The 24,049-nt window shown below is 41.3% G+C and overlaps 1 protein-coding gene across 1 annotated transcript; it reads left to right on the plus strand.

The window, feature by feature from the left end:
* The first annotated feature begins 272 nt into the window (after window positions 1-272).
* ssh1a (slingshot protein phosphatase 1a) lies at window positions 273-24,003 on the plus strand. Its single transcript, XM_034148790.1, is given in 16 exon segments — window positions 273-499; window positions 3,073-3,110; window positions 10,116-10,213; window positions 13,377-13,441; window positions 14,911-15,032; window positions 16,252-16,320; window positions 16,494-16,559; window positions 17,074-17,268; window positions 17,996-18,089; window positions 18,708-18,836; window positions 19,086-19,132; window positions 19,247-19,393; window positions 20,300-20,500; window positions 20,615-20,894; window positions 20,896-21,303; window positions 21,431-24,003. Coding segments are annotated over 16 exon segments (3,111 nt in total). The 5' UTR covers window positions 273-418; the 3' UTR covers window positions 22,502-24,003.
* The last annotated feature ends 46 nt before the right edge of the window (window positions 24,004-24,049 follow it).

The following is a 24,049-nucleotide window of genomic DNA, read 5'->3' on the forward strand; positions in this document are numbered from 1 at the left end:
TATAACTGTTTACCCTTATTGTAAATCACTTTTTTTCAGGGTGGGATAGAAAATAAAGTCTATAATAATAATAATAATAATAATAATAATTGTTGTATTAATAATATTGCTTTCTTTTTTGAAATACTACTTAAATGTGTGTCTCTAATACCTTGTCTTATAGCATTGTAAGCCCTATATGGAGCACTTTGAATAAGCTTGGGTATACAAATGAACTTCATATAACTTTTGTTGTTGTTGATACTATACAGTGCACAGTGCCATAAGGATGGCCGGGGCCTTGAAGGCAGCACTTCCTGCACAGACAGCCCTGCCTGCAGGATAGTTCCTCTCCTCCATCAGCTGGATGTATCGTTAGCTCCGCAGCTAGCAGCTCTCCAGGCCCAGCGGCCGGCCGGTGCTTCCTCATCTTCCAGCCATGGCGTTGGTTACTCTGCAGCGGTCCCCGACCCCCAGCGCCGCATCCACCGCCAGCACAGCGACCACCACCGCGGGGGAGGTGAGTCTGATCCCGGGTGAACAGAACCGTGGCTCCGGTGTCGGGAGGCGGACAGGCGGAGGATGAGCGGGATGATGCCGGAGAAGGGGCCCGCTGATTGGGGCTAAATTAGCACCGTTAGGTATCATGATGCTAGCTAGGTCTGTGGCTAGCAAGCAAACGTCTTCGTTAATGATACTCCGAAGCTGCTGGCCACCATTTATGCCAATACGGCGGGTAGATGTTCTCATTGTTAAATGCAGTAACATTACTTACAAAAATATCCCTACACCTGTTAAATGTAGCGTTATTTTTTTTTAAACTAGGCGAGTTTGACAAGTGCCTTATGAATGATTTAAGCTAACGTTAGCTGGATTTGATGTCTGGTTGACATTGAAATAACGTATTTTCCTCAACATTAATATAGCTATATCCAACAGTCTGTATGGCACACCATTAGCAGAACTATACGTGGTCACTGCAGTCTCAATACTGCTAAATTCATGTCCATTTACTAATATTAAATCTCAGATTTGTCTGTAAAAGTCTGGTGGCTTGATTCTACTTTATTCTCTTTAGCAGACAACACATCAGAGCCAGTCAGTCAACTACACACAGTCTTTCTATGTCAATTTCTAATTTGCTGCCTCCAATAAGTATGGGGAAGTATGAGATTTCCAGTATGTAAAAAGCAAAAAGGGAAAAGATATCTAACTTTCAGCTTTTCATATACCTCTTTATGGCAGTAAATAGTCCCAGTTTGATCTATTAGTTAACTGGGCAGTCACAGCTAGAAAAAGTGATTGTCCTTGCCTCAACTATAACCATTTAAAGATAACTTCCTCTGCTACTTTCATGTACAAGTATGTTCCTGGTCCTCACTGCCAGATGAGGGCGCTAACCACCAGCTTTAAACAGGAAAGCTCGCCTTTTTCTGCTCTACAGTCTACATGACCAAATCAGAGGAAACAGATATGATATAACTGGGTTTATTTACAACCATCAATGTTTGATCAATAGATGAGATTTCCAGTATGTAAAAAGCAAAAAGGGAAAAGATATCTAACTTTCAGCTTTTCATATACCTCTTTATGGCAGTAAATAGTCCCAGTTTGATCTATTAGTTAACTGGGCAGTCACAGCTAGAAAAAGTGATTGTCCTTGCCTCAACTATAACCATTTAAAGATAACTTCCTCTGCTACTTTCATGTACAAGTATGTTCCTGGTCCTCACTGCCAGATGAGGGCGCTAACCACCAGCTTTAAACAGGAAAGCTCGCCTTTTTCTGCTCTACAGTCTACATGACCAAATCAGAGGAAACAGATATGATATAACTGGGTTTATTTACAACCATCAATGTTTGATCAATAGATGAAAACTTACATTTTCAAAGCATGTTCAAAACTGTGCAACATATTAAATGCCATACATAGTTATTATTAATTTGCAGTTAGATGGCTCCTAATAAAATAGTTTCATTAGCTTTATTGATATGACTTGTTTCGTCTCTGCGCCTCTGTGTTTTTTCTGGAGCGTTTGGTGTAGTCCAGCAGTGTGTGAGGTGTGACAGATAAGGCTGCTGCTGCTGCTGCTGCAGCTATGATGTCATCGGCGGATGAGGGGTGGGGGGGCTGCTGGAGTACTACTGTGTGAAGCAGTTAATGCATGACATAATATCACCTAATGCACAATAATGGAAAGTTAGTCATGCAGTGTAACATGCTCGTCTTGCAGAATTAATCTCTTCAAGCAAATTGTACTCATCTTCTGCATGCCGTAACATTTCTCTTCTTTTCCTGCTAAGTATATTTGACTCGGCTGTAGACCTTCCCAGACAGGGGCTGGTTTCTGTTTACTATTCCTAAAATGGCTGATTCTTGTTTTAGTCAAAGTCACTTAGGGATTTGAACTAACCATTATTTTTTGTGTTATATATTGTTATACCTAATCTAAATGGTCAATATGCAGACATGGATATGAGTCTCTCAAACCTGTATCTGCTGTATTCGAGTGCCAAACCACCAGACAAAGCAAACCTCTTAACATGCTCAGCATCCTCCATAGTCACTCCCTCATCCTCCCTAACTGTTGCCCTAAATTATACTAAATGTGTGGTGTTTTCCTTTGTAAAAAAGGTGGGTTTGTGACTGACCTAAAGAAATGCCTTTGGGTTTAAGTGCTGCATTGTGTGCAGGCTGGTCAGCTGAACTTTACACTGCCATGCTTATCAGCCCCCATTATACCCTTGTCATGCAACTGCTTTTTATGTAATCTGTTGCACACCGTGCTTTCCTCTATGCTATTTTAGTAATATCTTACGTTGAGGAGCTTTAAATCATGTCTGCATCCTCTGCCTCTTTCAAGCTCCACCTGATGGTGTGGATGTTATTAAACGCACGTAACACACCTGTATTTGTAGTGACTTCACTATAGGTAGTATCTGCCACAAGAAGTGTAACGTACTTGAACTTGTTGTGTAGTGATTCAGTTGTGGGTTATCTTGTTAACTTTAATTATCAATGCGTATGATTGCTACCAAAATGTTGCAACAGCATTGGTGTGTTATTAATCTTTTCCCTTATCTGTATTGCAGGATTTTGGGAGTGAAGATGAACGGCGAATAAATCAGAGGTAAGTTTACTCCAAGTTCAGTTTAGCCTTTCTGTTGCATGGTACTTGGCAAAGCAACTTTTATACACAGGTGCTGTTGACTGATTGGCTAAATCTACTTTGAGTCATTTGGTGAAATCTGGAGTGGCGAAAGACTAGCTGGCATCAACAAATCAGGGTGACTACGTGTCAGTGTAATGAAACACCTTTCTGTCTGTCTTGTTGGCATCTCCTCATCTTGCCAATTGTCTTCCAACTGTCAAACCCTGTTATTCGCAGTAGTCTCTCAAGTAGTGTGTTGACAGACAAGTTTGCATTTTTTATTTGAACGTTGCATTATGAGTTGAGTCACTTGGCATTTCAGTAGCTCTTTGTGTGGAGCGAATGTACGGCATTGAATTGAAAGAAAGCCGATCATGATTTTGGAACTTATGTGTTATAGTAATTTACTGGGTATAAAAAACTAAATGGTTTTGTGAACATTTACTGTTTCTAAACTTTCTACCCCTTTCAGTCAAAAATAGGAACAACTAATTATTTGTCTCTCAACAAAAGATGAAAAGTTGCACTCTGTCCTGTGGATTAAGACTCTAGGAATTTTGGTAAAACTGATGTTTTTACCAAAATGTTTGGTTTTCACCCTGCAAGTTATGACAGCTTTCCTTTCGCTGGTGAAGACATTTTGTGAATAGAAAAAATCATACATTTGTTCTCACTGTGTTAAAGTTGTACCATCAATATGCAGTCAGGGCACGGCAGTCTTTAATCTGGCTGTCAATCAAATAGTTACAGGCTTAGGATGGACTAGGGTCTGAAAAAAGCTTTTGCACAGTTTTCATTGAAGTTTCAATGTTTTTAAGATGTTTTCAAGTATTAAGAACTTACAATTTGACTGTGTTCTTTTATTATATGACTTCATGTAACACCAGCAATATACATTTTGTTTTGGGCAGTACTGTGATGTTCACTGTGTAGCTTTATGCTGACTAAAAGGTTTCCTTCTGGGTGTTATTTTGCAATTATCGTCCATAATGAAAATACTACCACTGAAATACAACAACTCTTGTACTGAAAAGCATCCACAGGAATCCAAGTGCTGCTTGTGTATTTTATCAATAATCAAGAAAATTGTAAAACAGAGTTTCTCTAACAAGAATCGTGCACATACACTTTAAATCTTGTGTTTATCAGAGATGTGTTAATAAATCTCGCGGCATAAAAAAGTAATACAAAATAACAAATGGACTAAAGATACCTCGGTTGAAAGAAAATAATGACCGATTACTCAAAAGTCTTATTATAATGTTTTAATTTGCTTTAGTGTGGTCTGTGATTTTTCATATCTTTTGTCCTGAAAACCTCAGTTGGATTTGGACTGAAATGTTTTCTTGAAAAAGCAGAAGACTTGTGACCCTAAAATAAGCAACATTCTAAGAGTTCCGTTTCTTTTCAGTTATGCAACAGCCTGTGCAATGTCCCATGTATATGAGAATGTCCTGTGCATGATGCAAGCCCTGTCTTGCCACAAGATTGCTTGGTACAGTAGGCCACGTAATGCAATAAATTACTTGTAAATTCCTGTTTTCTAATATTATGGCATATGAGTTGTCCTTTATTTGACAGACATATTTATCTTAATATCAGGGTGCAGTGATCTAGTAAACTAAATAGATAGCTTCATCGAAGGACAGCCATACGATTGCCAAGTGGGAGTATTGATGCTTGCTGTTCCCCAACTGACCTTGATAATGATGACAAGCCCAAAGGGGTTGATGGAGGCCAACATAAACATTGTGCAGGTGTTGGTGGCATTGGGCCAAGGTATGATTTAATCCTAACACCTTGTACACAGCACAGTTGAGCAAGAAACTGAATATGGGTTTATGCATGTTTGTTTGTGTTGAGATATGGGGTTCAGCACGGAGGCTAACACGAGAAATCTGCAGCTCCACAGAAATATATAATTAATTTAAACTCACCACAACACTTTCCCACTCAAATAGCACACTTGTCAAGACTTGTAGTGATAATATAGATGTAAAAAGTGCAGCGGTTGACTCCCTCCGATATGTAAACTATGTGTGGATCTTAGAAATATAGACTGGCAAACTGCAGCTCCATCTCTAAGTCTTTATCGTAGGTTTCCTTACTGACATGATGACGTAATTTGTTTCCAGCTGAAGCCCTACGTGACTCTACTGACATCTGAGGAGGTTTCTTCCTCCCTCTCTGTCAGTAGTGTTAGTGAGAGAATGGCAGCATTATGCAACGGGCAGCCTCAAGAGGAGGCTTTTTATCCTCACTGTGTGCAAAACACTCTGAGACCTTAAATAAACCAGCCTGCTCACTGCCTCTGTGGAGCCTTTTTTTAGTCCGTGAGTCTTTGGTGTAATCCAGCGTACTACTCTCACATACCAATACACATGATGACCTGCTGAGAGCAGTGACCCTTAGGATATCTGGCCCTGTTTGGACTTCATCACGTTCATCTTGCTACTGCTGCTGAAACATGCTATGCCTCATCATTAACATGCCAGTATTCCTACCTGCTGCTTGTATAAAGCTTGACCTCTCATACGGTGGAAGTTGCCTTCTCCTTGCACCTGCCACACTGAGCTGTCCAAGTCTCCACCTGACACATAACTAAACCAATGCAAGCTTGTAGAGAAATACAGTGTCTGGTAGTAATCAGTGTTTTCGGAGTGGTCCCATAATGACTCCTAAAAAATGGAAATAAGTTGGCATTTTCCACTTTCTGTTCCCGCTTCTTGAAGTTAAGTGTGGTTAGATTCCTGAAACAGGGTTTTTATTTAACACAAGCTGAAATGATGTTAACGTTGTACAACATAAAACATCAGTAATTTCTCGACTCGTGAATTTTGATTAAAATGTAATTTGCCACAGATTTTATTCTCGGAAATAGTCTTAAACCCAATGGAAAAATCCCATTTGCTTTTTGTCGAGGAAACCAGGGCAATGTTAGTTTTTCTGGTTGGCTTACAAACATGTCGTCCTTACAGCGCTCTAATCGAGAATAAAAGTAGATCTATCCTGTTGTCTACGTCGCAGAGCTATTGTTAACGTCTGTCAGGAAATCCTACCAGATTAGATTAGAGTCATACCACTTCATTGTGTGTGTGTGTGTGTGTGTGTGTGTGTGTGTGTGTGTGTGTGTGTGTGTGTGTGTGTGTGTGTGTGTGTGTGTGTGTGTGTGTGTGTGTGTGTGTGTGTGTGTGTGTATAGTGTGTGTGTGTGTGTGTGTGTGTGTGTGTGTGTGTGTGTGTGTGTGTGTGTGTGTGTGTGTGTGTGTGTGTGTGTGTGTGTGTGGTGTGTGTGTGTGTGTGTGGTGATGTGTGTGTGTGTGTGTGTGTGTGTGTGGTGTGTGTGTGTGTGTGTGTGTGTGGTGTGTGTGTGTGTGTGTGTGTGTGTGTGTGTGTGTGTGTGTGTGTGTGTGTGTGTGTGCTGTGTGTGTGCGTGTGTGTAGTGTGTGTGTGTGGTGTGTGTGTGTGTGTGGTGTGTGTGTGTGTGGTGTGTGTGTGTGTGTGTGTGTGTGTGTGTGTGTGTGTGTGTGTGTGTGTGTGTGTGTGTGTGTGTGTGTGTGTGTGTGTGTGTGTGTGTGTGTGTGTGTGTGAAAAAAAAAAAAAAAGTTATATCCCATACAGTATAGCTTTCAAACCACAAACAGATGTATCTGCAGCTCGATGTCAACAACTCTCTAGCTGACATTGCATGATTATATTGTTTTCAGTCCTTTCCTTCCATGCATCTAAAAAAATAAAAAATATGTATAAGAGAAATGTTCACTGTGGTTCCTGGTACATTAGACATAAAATATGTTTCCTGCTATTCTTTAATTATCTAAAACTTTGTATTTCTTATGCGCTACATCTGAGTGAGTGACAGCCGGCTCCATCCACTTAAAGGAGAGAGACAGGCTAATCCCTCTGTTCTAACTCTGGGTATAATGAGATGTCAGAGCTATGAAAGATGCCAGTTCTCACTGCCCTTTCCATGTGCTAAGCTCCGTGGAGGCACTACCTTGGATTCTGTTGACCCTTAAGGTGCCATACACATGGAGACATGACCATTGTAAAGGTTTCAGCCAAAACTACTCCATCTGATTTTTAGTTTTTTTTAAATTAGAAAATAGCCCTTCTTTTCCCCGTAAGACGTAAGAAGAGAGAGAGAAAACGACACTCAGTGGGCATTGGACACATTTCTGGTTGGACAGCAACACAAGATGCTAGTTGTGGACCTGTTTTACTGTTTGGCTAAAGAGGAAACCTGTTGTTCTCTTTGTACTGAGTGAGACCTGATGGATGAGGGAAGTCTCAGAGTTCATGCTGAAAAGGAGGAGAAATCCACCTCTGGAAATCTACTAGATTCATTATTCCCTGTAAGCTTTTTAAACATAATCTTGTTGAAGGGCCAAAGAAATGATACGATTGACTTTGTGTCTCTTTGGGAAAGTGTTTGTCATAAACAAGAGAGTGGAATTCCCTCTTGCTTTCCTTTCTCACGGATGTGAATGTTTAACCTACCGTAAAAGAGTAACACAGACAGAACAGACTGAAGGCACGGTTGTGAGTGCCCGAGGCAGCGGGTGGAGGCTGCAGTGCATCCCTCCAGGCAGCAGTGACTCGCACTCAAACACACAGACGCTCAGATGAGGGAGGAGTAGGAAAGAGAGGGAGTGGCATTTGAACAGACGGCACTTCTTCACTGAGGAGCGCAAATGAGTGCAGCCTGTCAGACGGTCTGTCACTGAAAAGCGGCGGGGAAAGACCCGAAGCCGCCTTTTGTCTCCTTATGTCCCTTCACTGTTTCTGGAGGCAGATGAAAAGGAGGTAGCTCCTGACGGGGAGGCCTTCGTTTTGGTGTCGGTCAACAGGATGCATCTGAAGGTAGAACACATTCATGAGGCCGTGATGAAGATGCTACCGTATTTTGTGGAGAACGCTGTGCTGACCCAGAGTGAGATAAACCGCATGTGAGTCAAACCTTCTCTCTTCTGAAATGGGGTTTGAACTTGAGGAAATAAGGTCTGTCTATGATGAGATTTGAGATCCAACACTAGGTTTGGACCTACTGCTCAGTGGTTGTGCTTTTCAGATTAGAATTAGGTTTAAATAACTTGCTGTTTATATATTGGTAATTATTGATCTACTGTAAATGTTTGAATGGTTGATGGGTCATTTTGAAACAGATGCTATGGTGTCATTTCAGGCTAGCAGATTATCTCCAAACATGCCCACCTGATATGAGATAGTGGACTTCAATCAAAATAAGTTTGCCTCCCGTGATAGCTGAAATGCAGTGGTGCACAAATGACTGTATTAGTGATATTTCAGGACTGTTCAGCCATATACATTTTCATCGTAGTCTGGAAAAGAGGTATATATGCTATATTGTTCTATTTTGGAATCATTGAGCTATCTGGCAAGCTTTTCTGTCATAGTCGTTGTTTGCTTTGATACCAGATGTATTTTTAGCCCTCGTGTTTGTGGAGAAGTTGATAGCATAGTGCCGCAGGTCAAGATCTGCGGCCGTTTAATTATGACGTCTGAACAAAGACTGTAAATCAATAGGACAGCTCTAAATTTACACATGAAGAGTGCAAGTTTGATGTGTTTTTTTCTCTGGGAAGTTATCATCTATCCAAGGCTTATCTGAGGACTAAAGGTTAGTTTAGTTAAAATAGGAAAATAAGCAGCTGAGAGTTGTACACAGTGCTGAGCAGTGAAAAGACTGAAGCCTTCTTCTTGCTCTTGCCACCTTCCCCTCATATTATCCATCATTCCCTGACAGTGGACCCTCCTGACAGCCTCATAAATCTCAAACAGAGAACAGAGACTGACACAGAAATCCACCAAAGTGAGACAAAAGCTTGTTGAGAAGTGTCCGCCCCCGTGCTTTGTCAATGTGGAACTTTTCCCTCTGCTCCGGGGGCGAGGGAATTTATTCTGAGGTGCACAAAACGAAATCCATTGTTCCCACAAAATCATCTGTTTGTCCCTGGCCTGTTCCTCTGTACGTAGGTTTTGAAAGTCGGATCAGAGAGAGCAGAAGGAGGGAACAGTTTCAAAGCTGAATACAAAAATGTGATGGTGAAAGACTTTCATCGATACCTGTTTAAACGGCCAATGTCCATGGGTTGATACTAGTAGGAAAGTCACAAACATGTCTAGTAGTGACAACTGTGGATTCAGATTATGACTTTTTTTCCTGACTTGTCAAACTTAAGGTATCATCAGTTAAAAACAATATGAAGCTGTTATTAGTATTGCTCTTTAAAGCAATTAGCTAGTACCTACTTAAAGATGTCCTGGTTTGCCAGACTGCACACACAGAATATGTGTAATAGGTGCAGGTGCTCCACCCTTTTATTATGAATGTGTGCACATTGTTTTTCAGTCAAATGGAATGATTGAATTCAGCCCAAAGGAAAATCCTCGCTTGTTTTTTATTGCTATTCTCAATTTATGTCATCTGTTGACAGCTCCAAAGGCTAACCTGTAAAACTAAGGGATTTTACAGGCAGGTGTGAACCGGTAATTGCTGCTTTTTCGGCAATTGTGAGACTTAATTATCACAAACAACTGCAGTTAAGTCAATTATTTTAGTCTGTGTTGCATTACAGCAAGCCAGCAGAGAACTGACAAGTCAAATCTGAGCGCGGCCCATGCAGCAGAAAAAAGACAGATAAGCATTCAGGATCAAAGCTTGATTCACGGCCGCTGCAGACCTGAGGTCTGCCTCTGTAACGTGGCAGCTGGGCTTTTCCACTCAGCTGCTGAGGTAATTCTACGGCTGCAGGCGGCCATGATTTATGCTCATCTCTCTGGCTAAGACTACTGAACTGTCCTGTTAAATCTGAATATTGAATTTGTCTTGTGTCCCATTTCTCAGCCTCACAGTCCAACCAACCGGCTCGGATGTTTTGCTGAGTTGCTCTGCGGCGTGGTGTCTGATGTATAGCGTCTGTGTATCAGTGCTTGTAACTGCTCTTTCCCATTTGTTTCGCAGCCTGAGTGAGAGCTACTTTATGGTGAAGGGCGCTGCTCTCTTTCTGCAGCAGGGGAGCAATGAGGGACAGAAAGCACATCCTCACCACAAACATGCAGGTAAGAAACCCAAAAGCACAACCTGTTATCCACATCATTTTCTAAATGTAGGGTTTTATCTAATTCATCTTTTGTGTGTGAAGAGTTGATGTGATTTACTTTGTAACACTACAGCAAATGTTTTGAGCTGAGGGGAGAAGAATGGAGGCTGCTTTGTTTGATAAGTATGTTCTAGACGTATAGCTTGAGAAGATTGAAGTTTAAATCCAGCTCATGGTAGCACTGTGAGCAAAACCTCTGTTGACGATTAGAAGAGGCCCTGATTGTTTGCATTACCTTGTGTGTCCTCACTCACTGACCAAACCTTTCTGAGTAAAGGGTAAATCGGGTGAATGTACAACACTTTGCTCTGCACCCTTTGTGCCTTGCATGTGTCCTTTTGTTTAAAGCACATTGAGTTTGAGCTGACCCCGCCTCAAATCCTGTGTCCAGCTTCTTATGTGATTACAAACTGACAAAACACAACTTATGGTTTCAGATGATTATATGAAAATTAAAACATAGCTATGTATATTATATTCAGTTTCTTTCAATAACTCCCCCTCAATCCAACACACTGGGTCAAAGTCTGTTTTGGCAGTGGTGGCCTTCTTTATCCACTCTATCAAACCCTTATTTTAGCCAGTTTTCAAAAACATTTGCCCCGGGGTAATAGTTTTATCATCGCCCAGCAACTGTGGGCCTGAGAAAAAAAGTAGGCAGTTGGGTCACTTTTGCCAAGTGCTTGATAAAGGTGTTCCTGCTCTGTAAACTGGTATCCTAACATCAGTAATTTAAACAAGAATCAGGTATCTTCACCCGCCAGTTTTGAGGAAATAAACATGACATGCCAGAGTTTATATACATTTAGATATGATACACTTACCTGAGGTTCTCTGAAGCCACACTAATGTGTTGTGGAAATTGACTATTTAGGTGTGTCCTAATTGATGTTTTCTTTGACATACAAGTTAGCTATTCCCCTTTGGGAGAATCAGTGTAATCCACTCATACAGAATAATATGTTATAGGAAATGGATGTAGTTTATGATGTAGCAGGAAGTGAGTTGAACTGGTTTGAACCTCTCGCCTCAACATGGACACTTGATACTGAATTGTCTGCAGATATATTTATGTTTCTGTGTAGTGCTGTTGAATGTTGCAGCTGTTATTATTCAGAGCAGATGCCCTCTTGGCTGCCACAGAGCCAGGACGAAAAACTAAGGCCACAATATCACTTGACTTTTTGAAATTGAATCCACTCGAATCCATCAAAACGATCATAACACCAATTACATGTTTTTAACCAGATGTTTTTGGTAGCAGATATTGAAAATGAAGCTATAGCTTTAACAGCATTCATCACATATTGGCGAAATAGTTTTTAGCATATTCCAAAAAGCTTTTCTTATCCTGACAATATGTGTTTTGCCTAGCATTGCATTTTTTATATTTAATATATAAAGAACAATTCACTACCCTTGTGACAGTTTCCACATGCATGTGCTCCAGTTAAAGATGCATTTGAATCAGTTTGCCAAACATCTGTTTTTGTTTTTGTAACCTAAAGTCATGCATTGTTAAAGTGGACCTATCATACTATATTTGAATAATATAGTGTAGGACCATACCTATATAAGGCATATTTATACTTTTTTTTTTTCAAAATACCAAACAGATCATGCATTTTAGCCATGCCTCATTTTGCTCAATTTGACAATTTCTAGCTCTGGGCAGATTCAGTGAGAACAGCACCATCTACTGGCCTGGCATATGTACTACAGCGTCTCCAGCGCTTTTGAACGGCAATGGCCGTGGCTGTCTCCTCCTGATTGGTGGAGTTGGCCCAATAGCCGTAGCACCACCGTCCTGACGTCAGGACAGTGTTCAAATCTGGATCAGTTTTTATCAGATCCGTTGCAGCCCCTTTTTTAGAGATTTGGGTATGGAGGAAAATAGAGAGGGTTGTGTTTTCTGACACTTGGTGAGTTCCCTGGAACACCGGGGACACATATTCATGTATAAAAGACGTACAAAAGTGCATTTTGCATGATAGGTCCCCTTTAAGTTATATCAGAGCAATCATTCTTAGGCTATACATTTTAACATAAACATAAAGAACTTTGAAATACTTTCAAACCGTAATGCAAAAACAGATGCATTATGTTAAGACATGGACCAGAAAGAAGAGAAAATGACCAAAGACATATTCTGGAGAAATATTAAACATGTTTGTAATTTTACTGAGAATACATGCAGCGGTTTTGTGAGATACAAAGATGGCATGAGTCATGACCTGCTGCTGCGGGCACTTTCTGGGTGTTTCTCAATCGCGAGTAAAGCTGCTTCAGAGCCACTATTTCAAGTATACTACGTCATCGAGTGCCGCCGAAGTACTGTTCCAATCTCCAGCATACTTGGAAATCTACCGAGCCCGGCGTACTCCGTTTGGAGAAATATCGAGTCTGCACATGAGTAGACTTCGCGGTCTTAAAATCCCCACAATGCTTTGCGCACGGACCAATTTCCCCAAAGATGTAAGGCGGAAGATGTAAGGCGGGGCCTCTCATATGACGCACACCTGCACACTTGCTAGCGTGTTCCACACTTCGTTTTCCGAATGGCAGGAAGTATTCTTGACTCGCTTCTGAAGCAAGATGCTCGGCAGACATGTGCTACCAAGCAAGCGTACTCGCGATTGAGAAACACCCTACGTTTCATGCCAGCAGCTGTTATAAAAACAGTCAGGATGACGTGATCCGTCTACCTGTTGACATATTTCAACATAGTTGGATCAGCTGATATTCTGCATTGCTCTGGGTCCACATCCACGCCCTGTTTTATTATCAATCTTCACTTCTAAAACGTCACAACAAATGCCAGCTGATATAAAAACATGTTTTAAGTAATGTCTCCAGGAAAATGGTTTTATTGTTAAACACAAGAGTGCATTGTAACACTTATTTGCACTTCACTACAGCAATGCTTTTAACTATACAAGCTTATTGTCGCCCCAGCATGTATTATGTTTTCCTTCATCATTGTGAAGAGGAAATATAGTAAATGTGTCTTTGGATCCTGTCTTTCAAGTGAAAAAGTGTCAGCTTGTATGACGAGGTAGATTTATAACCACCAGCCTGTGCTCGTCATGGAACATTTATTTCTTTATTATCTTCCTCAACAGGCGACTTACCTCAACACTTACAGGTGATGATAAACATCCTTCGCTCGGAGGACCGAATCAAACTGGTGAGAGACAACATAAGTATATGCATACATCAAAACACACACACACACATACACACACAAACAGGCCTATGACTAAGAACCTGGCACGACAAACCCTCCAGTATGCATTTTATTGTGTGCTCATTTGTTCACTGTAATTATTAGCTCATGAGAGCAGGTTTGAACGCACTCAGGAGAGCATTACCAAATGTTTCCATGGTGTGTGTGTGTGTGTGTGTGTGTGTGTGTATGTGTGTGTAAGTGTAAAGCTCAGTTATTAAATGTTATGTTCACCAGCTCTGTGCTTTCTTACATCCTGGGGACTCGTTCCCTTATAACTTCAAATTTGTATTCAAGTTTTTTTAAATTTTTGACACTTTGTTAGGCACAGATTTAGCAGATTCGGTGCTTTTAAAGGTTTTCGCTTCTCTACGGTATTTGCTGTTTTTTTACGATCAGATTTTCAAACTTTTATGTTGACTGGGCATGAAAAGCACACACTTGCCTCACTTTGCATTATTTTAATTAAGTATGGTTCAACCCACACGTTTGAAGTGTGATACTGAATGACTGGTGTTAGCTTTTATTCAACACACTTAAATTAAAGCGTGTTTATACCTAAAGTAATTACCTTTCAGAAACATTCTTTTCAAGATTCAATGCTTTTATTGCCATTTGCACATAGCTACAGTGTAGTTATGGCAATGAAAATCTTAGGTCACAGGCTCCTCCAACAGTGCAACACAATCAACCAGATACAATTGTGCAGAATAGTCTATATACAAGTAATTGGAATATTGATATATACAGGGTTCTTACGGTCATTAAAAACCTGGAAAAGTCATGGTAATTCAAAATGCTAATTCCAGGCCCTGGAAAAGTTATGGAAAACGATATGTTTCCCAAAGTTTTGGAAAAGTCATGGAAATGTAACTAAAGTTGCATCAAATATAATTTATATTTTATCTAATCGCCGAAATAGTAATACTATAATGATAATAAATACTGTATAGTATAGTAATGAAACGTAAAATGGCATTTAACTGTCGAGGTATTTTGCTGGTGAGAGATTTTAGTTGCTTTAGCCTGTAGGAGCTAGTAAGCCTACTATTTGATTACTATTTGATTTGTTTTAGATAGGCACAACATGTTTCTATGCAGACCTTATTTTCCTGTTCCATGTTAAAATAAACCATTTTCAGTGGTACCGCTGGAAAATTAGGTAAAGGTCATGGAGAAGTCATGGAAAATCATTGGTGAAAAAGTGTATGTACCCTGTATATATATAAGTTGCAAACAGATGTTATGGATGTTCTTTCAAAAGTTCAGGTGTTTAACAGTCTTATGGCCTCTTCCATAAATACTGCAGGAATTGAATGTTGTTTCCTTTGGTGGCTGTTCTCAGGCAACAACAGGAAACAGGATTTCTTACTCTTAGCCGAAAAGGTCTGGCTTTGTATTTGTAGTTAAACTGTGTGTTCACCGTGCAGGCGGTGCGTCTGGAGACAGCGTGGTCTGACCGGGTACGCTACATGGTGGTGGTCTACACCAGTGGGCGACAAGACACAGAGGAGAACATCATGCTGGGGATCGACTTCACCAGCAAAGACAGGTCAGAGTGAAGTGACTGTTATTTTGTATATATTGATTGTTGTGCTTTTATTTAGGTCTTAATGTGTGCATATGTATAAATGTGTCTTTGATTGTGTATATATATATATAGGTATATACTGTACATATTTGCATACATATTTTTATATATATTTGTTTTTGTATTCGGGATTGTGGAAAACGGAATTTCGATCTCTCTGTCTGTACACACAAATAAAGTTGACTGTGACTTTGAGTTAACCCTTTCTGTATGGGGGTCTATGATGGCTGTTTGCCTTTCTGTTAAATTAAACTAATGGTCTATTCATTAATTAATTAGTATTTTAATTTGCTTTGTGTTTCTAGTTGACTGGAGCTCCTAAACATGCACTGTACAATCAGAAAAAGTAACAATAGTGTTTGAATGTTGATGAATCCCCTCTATCAGCACCACGTGATGGTGTTTATTGTAGAAATCAACAGTACAGCGTTTTTTAAGTCAGGTGGATGATTATGACATAAATTATGATGATAAAAGCTGCTGAAAATATATGCAGTTCAACAATTTGATTCTGGATAAATTGCAGTTAATGTCACTCCTACATGGAAATAAGCTAAACAACATTACTGTAGTTAAGACATTTGCTAATAACAATATATATTATTACATCATAGAATATAAACTAGACACAATTAGAAATGGTCTTGCTTAAGCATGTTAAAAAAAGTCAGTGGGCAACGAATGTAAGAACATATTTGATTGTGTTTGAATATTTTATTGGCTAGTATACTAGTATAAGAATTATTGGTGAATATACAAATGCACTATGAAGGTAATTAGTGAATACACAAAGCTTATACAGACACCATCCTTCACCATTTGAAATGTAACAAAGTAGAAGAAAACCAGACAGAAAAGAATGAAAAAAAATAGGTATGTAAGTAAAGAAACCCCGCCCAGCCAGACGAACGCACCGGCTACCTAGACACACAACAGAAAACCAAAGTAAATCACACCTGATGTATTCCCTGCAGGGCTGCTCAGGACAGGATGCTGTATGTTAAACAGCAGCAATTAAAATGTTATCTTGCCATTACATGTGTCCCTGAGGATCACTTATTAGAGTCACTGATATTCATTAAGTAATCTAAGAATATAGCAATTACCTCAACACTGTGGAAAATGACATGTCATTTTTTCCTTGTGTTCGCCTGTTATTTATTTTTCTCTCCTCTTCCAGCAAGAGCTGTTCGATCGGCATGGCGCTGCCTCTGTGGAGTGACACAAAGATCCATCTGGACGGAGATGGGTGAGTTCTCTCTGTCAGTCTGACCCCCGCTGCAGCATTTAACCCAGCACTGATATTTCCTTTTTTGTTGTTGCACCAAGCACTGCAGCTACACCTGCCTGTCGAGATGAAATGAGACACACAGAGCTGCACTGTGCTCAGGGGAATAACCATCTGTTTTCTTTGCTCCTCAGGGGTTTTACTGTGAACACGGCAACTCGGACTCATGTCTTCAAACCCGTGTCAGTGCAGGCTATGTGGTGAGTAACAAGCAACCTCTGGAGCCACAGTGGCTGTCAAAAGAAATGTAGCTTCATGACACACCACAATAAATCTTCTGATAAACACATTTGCGACTGTGTGAGGCAACGCTGAGTCATCCTGCCACCTGCTGACTTGAAAATGCATCTGCAGAGAAGTGCAATATGTGCAATATATATGCCGTTGATAACTGTGCAATATATACATGGCTGCTAAATCCTCAGAACTGTTACAGGATGTGTATTTTGTAAATTGTGTAACTTTTTTTATTGTAATTTTTGTATCTTTAATACTTTTTTACGCATGTTTCTTAGTAACAATAAGCTGTCTTTGGCTCTTTTCTGCTGTACCAATGTAAATGTCCCCTCTGTGGGACTAATAAAGGTATTCTGATTCTGAAGTGTATTGAGCCCCTAGCACAGATAGACATTTAAAAAAAAATTCCTCACAACGTTTGACTCTGACTTTTATCAACTACAACCATGACCTTTATCTTTTCCAAATGCACTGTAGGTCCGCCCTGCAGGTGCTGCACAAGGCCTGCGAGGTGTCCCGCAGGTATAACTACTTCCCTGGGGGCATGGCTCTCACCTGGATGGGCTACTACGAGAGCTGCATTGCTTCAGAGCAGAGCTGCATCAACGAGTGGAACGCCATGAAGGACCTGGAGATCACGAGGCCGGACTCACCCACCATGTTTGTGGAAAAGTCAGTCAACACAAACTTCAATATGATTCTTTATGTGATCACTTAAAGCAGGGGGGTCAAACTCAAATACACAGTGGGCCAAAATAGAAAAATGGGTACTAGTCGAGGGCCAGACTGGTTCAATGTTTATTGCAAAACTTATTGAAATGACTTATTGCACATATTAAACCTGGAACTAACAAAGCTTAAATGATTGCCTATAAAAACAACATTAAACATTAAATAATCAGTTGCATTCATTTCTTATGGCTCTATCTGCAGCTTTTCCGGAGTCATTTCTTATGATTACATTTTTCCACAGGCCAACAGCAGCTTAAAAAAAACTATTTCCCTCAAAGAAAAACCAAACATGCCCTGTTGTCTCAAGAAACAAAGTGCAGAAGGAAACATTCATTGAAACTCAGTTTGCTGCTCTGATGCTAGTTCAAGCCAGATACTTGGCATCTCATCTTGGGTGCAAGTTCATCAATGTTTGGGCTCAGGCTCTGAGCTGAGGAGATCCTCATGATTGAGTGAAGGTGTGCGTGCAATATACCGGATCTAATAGTAATTTAAAATTATCCTGCGGGCCGAAATTAAATCCACCACGGGCCTGATTTGGCCCCCGGGCCTTGAGTTTGACACATGTGACTTAAAGTAATCACACTTCGACGGCTGTTTAGATAGCTTTGCATTTCAGGAACAACTGAAATTGTGTGGAATTTTAACGAGACTTCATCTTTGGTAGGCCTTCGGAAAGAGAGAGGACAGGGTGCCTTATTAAAGCCAAACTCAGAAGCATCATGATGTGCAGAGACCTTGAGAACATCACCTGCAAAGAGGTAAATATACAGTAGTACTAGTACATACACACACACACACACACACACACACACACACACACACACACACACACACACACACACACACACACACACATTCAAATAACACTGCTTTGCATTTATTTTCTGGTGTGCTTACATTTTTGCTCTCTTACAGGGCTGCCTTTTTTTACATGTGAAGATCTATTGAGGTTTAACTGATAGACATTATCAACCAAAACATATTTGGTAACAATAACGGAATGAAATCGATGCTATTCTTCAAACAGTCTGGTGCAGCGCTCTATTATTATTATAAATCACACCAGGGCTACTTCGGGGAAACGATGAGGTCAAACATCATCACCAAATATTTTCTGTTCTAGCTCAGCAAAAAAGACTAAAACACCAAATCTGATAATACCCTTTGCAATTACTTTTGACTTCAAATTATTTTTCTATTACAATTGAAATCCTGAAATCTCTTTATTTACATTTTTGGGAAACACTGATAAAGCTTTTTCTTCAACTGTGCACGAATACAGGGTTTAAACAGAATGAATAGACATTCACATCTACAACAACACAATAGTAAACCCTACACAAGAATAAACAAATACTGTGTAATTGTCTTGTCAGATCCGTACAGAGTTGGAGCAACACATGAACTGTAACCTGAAGGAGTACAAAGAGTTCATCGACAATGAGATGCTGCTGATCCTGGGCCAGATGGACAAACCCACACTCATCTTTGACCATGTCTACCTGGTAAAAAACCCATACTGTCTCTTAGATATGTTGGTGAATGTAAGAGACAGTATGCGTCATTCACAGGAAACTACATATGTAACAGATATGTTGGTGAATGTGTTACATTATGTAGTTTCCTGTGAATAACTGAGATTAAAAGGGAAGAATGCGTCCATGTGAACTGACCCGTCTTTGGAGAAACAACCATCTTCAACAGAAATGAAAATACACTCAATCCAAACAATATCTTTCTTCATTTGATTTTAGGGATCTGAATGGAACGCATCTAATTTGGAGGAGCTCCAAGAGTCCGGGTAATTTATTTAATATTATGAAGGGGCTAAGATAACATGCTAAAATCATATTGTCGTTATGATCCGAGCAAGAAAGAATGTTGTTGATGAGCTAACATTATCTTTCCTCCCCAGGGTCGGCTACATCCTCAACATTACCAGAGAAATAGACAACTTCTTTCCAGGCACTTTCAGTTATCACAACATCCGCGTCTACGATGAGGACGCCACGGACCTGCTGGCTCACTGGAACGAGACGTACAACTTCATTGTAAAAGCAAAGTGAGTCCTTAGAGGGAAAGAAAACATGTTGCTTATGCATCTCATGTTTCTCTTGGCTATCCTCATTTGTCAAGTTCAGGGTTCTTACGGTCATTAAAAACCTGGAAAAGTCATGGAAATTCAAAATGCTAATTCCAGGCCCTGGAAAAGTTATGGAAAACAATATTTTTCCCAAAGTTTTGGAAAAGTCATGGAAATGTAACTAAAGTTGCATCAAATATAATTTATATTTGATCTAATCGCCAAAATAGTAATACTATAATGATAATAAATACTGTATCGTATAGTAATGAAACGTAAAATGGCATTTAACTGACGAGGTATTTTGCTGGAGAGAGATTTTAGTTGCTTTAGCGTGTAGAAGCTAGTACGCCTACTATTTGATTTGTTTTAGATAGGCACAACATGTTTCAGACCTTATTTTCCTGTTCCATGTTAAAATAAACCATTTTCAGTGGTACCGCTGAGAAAGAGTAATTTTAGGTCATGGAAAATTAGGTAAAAGTCATGGAAAAGTCATTGAAAATCATTGGTGAAAAAGTGTATGAACCCTGCAAGTAATTAAAATCTTAGTTTCCGATTTAGAAAGTTTCCGATTTACTTTTCAACCTGTTGTTGCAAAGTATTCTGATCATTTATCTGACTGAATAAGTGGCTCATTGTGAAGGTAAACAAAATGTTATATGTTAGAAAGGTTTAGCATGAACACTTTTACTTAGGAGTTTTTTTCTTGAGTTTTCAGCCACTAGTACCACTAATTTAACATCCTTAGATGAACGGAACAAGCTACATCGACTGAGAAATCATAAGATGTGGTTCAATTTATCAGAAATAGATATTTTGTGGACCTAAAGGTGAATATTTATTATATATATTTATTATTATTAACTAAATCCTCCCCCATAGAAAGAACCACTCGAAGTGTCTCGTCCACTGCAAGATGGGCGTCAGTCGGTCCGCCTCCACTGTCATCGCCTACGCCATGAAGGAGTTCGGCTGGTCGCTAGAGAAGGCCTACAACTTCGTCAAGCAAAAGAGGAGCATCACACGACCGAACGGAGGCTTCATGAGGCAGCTGGCCGAGTACGAGGGCATCCTGGATGCTAGGTACTGTGCGTGTGCGTGTGTGGGTGTGTGTGGGGGTGGGTGTGGGTGCGTGTGTGTGGTTTGTTCTCTCAGTGGACCTGTTTTTTAACTTATGCTCTCCTTGTGTATTTCCAGTAAACAGCGTCACAACAAGCTGTGGCATCCAAACGCTGACTGTGAGATGTCCGAGGGGCAGCAGGGCTTGTCTCAGTGTTGTGGGGGGGAGGGGGGCCACCTGACCCCAGAGCCGGGGATGTCTCCGTGCTGCGAGGAGGCGCTGTCTGATAAGGGAGCTGTGTGTCCGTCTCCGCGCAGGGCTGTTGCCCTGGAGGTCGACCCCGCGTACAACAACTACTATTTCCGCCGGCTCTCTGACTCAGCGCTGGATAGCGAGCCGTCCACGCCTGTGCGCGGCCCCCCCCCTTATCGGCATGGAGAAAGTCTTTATAGAAATTGACGATGTGGAGAGGGACGCTCTGCTCGATGATGAGGCCTTTGACAGCCGTGAAGGCCCGCCGCTCCCTCCTGTAGGGCCCACAGCCGATGGGACCGCTGCACAGACCAGCTCTCGGGGCCCCGAGGCCCTGGAGGAGCTGCGGCTGAGGCTGGAGTTCAGCACAGTGGAGGAGGAGGATGAGGAGGAGGTGCAAAAGGAGGAGGCAGAGATGGAGGTGCTCATGCAGCCAGATGATGGAGGGGGTGGAGAGGGAGGAGGAGGAGAGGAAACACAAGATGTGGACACAGAGGGGAACGGGATGGATCTGGCAACCCTAAATGAAAACTCCAACAATAACAACCATTTGAGCTCTCCACGTCCCCTAAATGTAAGTTTGTGGTAACTAATACAGCTTCATTTTAGAATGAAAATGCTGTTACCAATTACATAAATCAAGTTTTTTTTAAAAGACCAATTACCTCCAACATTTTTTTTTCTTTCTTTTCTTCATTTAGGGAAAAGCTTCCTCCCACCATACTCTCTCCTGGAGTGATTCCAAGCTGAAAGAAGACTCTCCACCCTTGGTTTCTAAGCTTTGCCTTAACCCCAGTCCTCCTGAAGTACCAAGTGCTTCATTCCCACTTTCCCATACCTCTTCTGAAGGCCATCTGAAGCCTTCCCTGAAGTCTTCAGTTGGACTGCTGCGCCCTTGTGGCCCTCGGTGTGACTGTGCCAACTGTGGTGCCCCCCCGCCTGCAGCTCTCCTCCACAGAGATGAGCAGCACTTAGCGGAGCCGAAAGGCAATAGTGATATAATAAAAGTAAAGAATGAGAGTCAGAAAGGTATACATGCAGCTGCATCGGAGGCTGTCCCTGAGCTGATGACACTGGATTTGGAGGAAGAGAAGCTTGCTGTGGCTCTCTGTGTGGGCCACCCACAGGAGACCCTGCTGCAGCTGCAGAGGTCCGGGCTGGTCCGCCGCCGCGCTGAGAGACTCGAGAGACTTTCAGGTCTGTCCAACGAGAGCTCGCTTTCTCTGAAGCCTTTGCACACATGCCAAATGTCAGGAAGCAGCCCTTTTCACACTGAGGGGGAAGAGTTCTCTGGCTTTCCTAAATCTTCTACGCCATGCCATGTGCGGTTAGAGCCACTGGTGGTGCCGCTGAGCAACGAAGCCTTGTTGGGAGTGGTGGGGTCCGGGCTGCTCACACCCACCTCCTCGCCTCACGGCTCCACCCTGACTCGCAGCTCCAGCAGCGACAGCCTGCGCAGCGTGAGGGGGAAGCCCGGGCTGGTGCGGCAGCGGGCACAGGAGATCGAGACCCGCATGCGTCTGTCCGGCCTCACCGTGCCCTCCAGGCTGAAGCGCTCCAACTCGCTGGCCAAGTTGGGCAGCATCAACTTCTCCTCGGAGGACTTGTGTTCCGCCTGCTCCTCCGATGCAGGGACACTGCTGCTCCTCTCGCTGTCCCCAGAGCCAGACCCCGGCCTGCAGTGGGACCCCCCCTCCACCCCCGCTCTGCCCCGGCCCCGCAAGGACCTGCACACTCCAGAGAGATCACTACCAGTGGAGCCCCGAAGCTGACACATCATGCAGAGGTTATCAACTCCACTCATCCCCTCATCTGTAAGGGCTGGAGAGTCAAAAGAAACTAATGAAAACAAAAAAAATATGCCAACTGTTGTCGTGAGGAGTGTACACTCTCTTTGCCACGTTGTTTCTCAAACTGCTGTTCACAGTGATGAAAGTCATATTGCTGTATCTAAGTGTGTAAAGCCATCAGTTCACCTCTAACTTAGTTTGATTCATGGACAAACAAGTGCCTTACCTACAGTATGAGACCAGAGGCACAGAGCTGTGTTGGACTGCAGGATGAGGCGCTACGAGACGCTCTATAACCTTTAACTTCACAGCTGTGAGCACCTGACATGTACCAAATTGTGGTATCCATTGGCACTTAGATTATTTTTTAACCTGTCTGGTACAAAGTGGTAGCCTACATTGCTGAACTTCCCTCAATGGAGCTTGACAAAAGCAACGTGTTTCATAAATGTAGAGTTGTTTACCGCACAGTTTTATGTTTTAGTCGTAGAGGGTTGTAAAATGTAATGGTTACCTCATGTTGCGTTCATGAAGCTCTTTCTCAGATGAACACCGGGCTAGAGTTTAATTCAGTTATTTTGCTGATGTCGATTCAAAAGTGAGGAAATCAGTTTTGAGGTGTATTTTAATGTGTGACTGTGTGAGTCTGTGCGTGAATGAATGGGATCGAAGCGAGAAGGTTGTGACTTTGTTTTGCCAGAGGCATGCTCACTGTTTTCGACAAACAGAACAGAAACATTTCTGAGTTTGTTGTTCCTTTGCACTGCTTTTTTTATCGAGTGAATACCGGTACACAAGCAAGCTTTTCTTCCAAAATAACATGAGAGTAATGTTATTGACCTCATCATTCCCTACAGTTCTTAAGAGAGCACAGTCAGGAGTCACGATGCATGGCTTCAAATCAAGAAACAAATCTCCGATGTCACAGGAAATATGGATTGATGGCAGTCAAATCATAAAATGTATGTGAAGCTGAAGTTATCTTTTGACAAGATATGATTACAAACATTAGCATCCAAACCTTCTTTACCTTAAATCAGCTCATCCTTGAGGGTTGCCAACATTTTAAACTCATTTCTGCTTTTTTTTTTTTAAATGTGAAAGACCAAAGTTCTTTAACCGACTCGACAAATTGAAAACACCATTTAAGCTGTTAAAAATAGGTGAACCATAATGTCAATCAACCATGTGCGTATTTAAGTGCTGTCACGTCTTTTTTTGCACCTTTTGGAAAAACGAAAGAGGCTCAGTGAAGTCGCGAGGCTCATAGCTGTTAAGCTTTTACGCTCAAATCATCAGTGAGTTTGAAAGCTTCGATCACAATAGGTTACTTCACAGTTTTGTAACCTTTTTCTTTTTATATTTAAGTATGCAGTAACTTTTGTACTGTACATTGCTGTAGTTCGAATGCATATTGCACTTTTTATGTTTGTCAAAATAATGTACTGTATGTGTTAATTATGGAAAATAAACATTTCTTTACATAATAATAATAATAATTCCTTACATTTATTATAGCACTTTTCCAGA

This window comes from Trematomus bernacchii, unplaced genomic scaffold (genome assembly GCF_902827165.1).
Source record: "Trematomus bernacchii unplaced genomic scaffold, fTreBer1.1, whole genome shotgun sequence".
NCBI classification, from domain to species: Eukaryota; Metazoa; Chordata; class Actinopteri; order Perciformes; family Nototheniidae; genus Trematomus; species Trematomus bernacchii.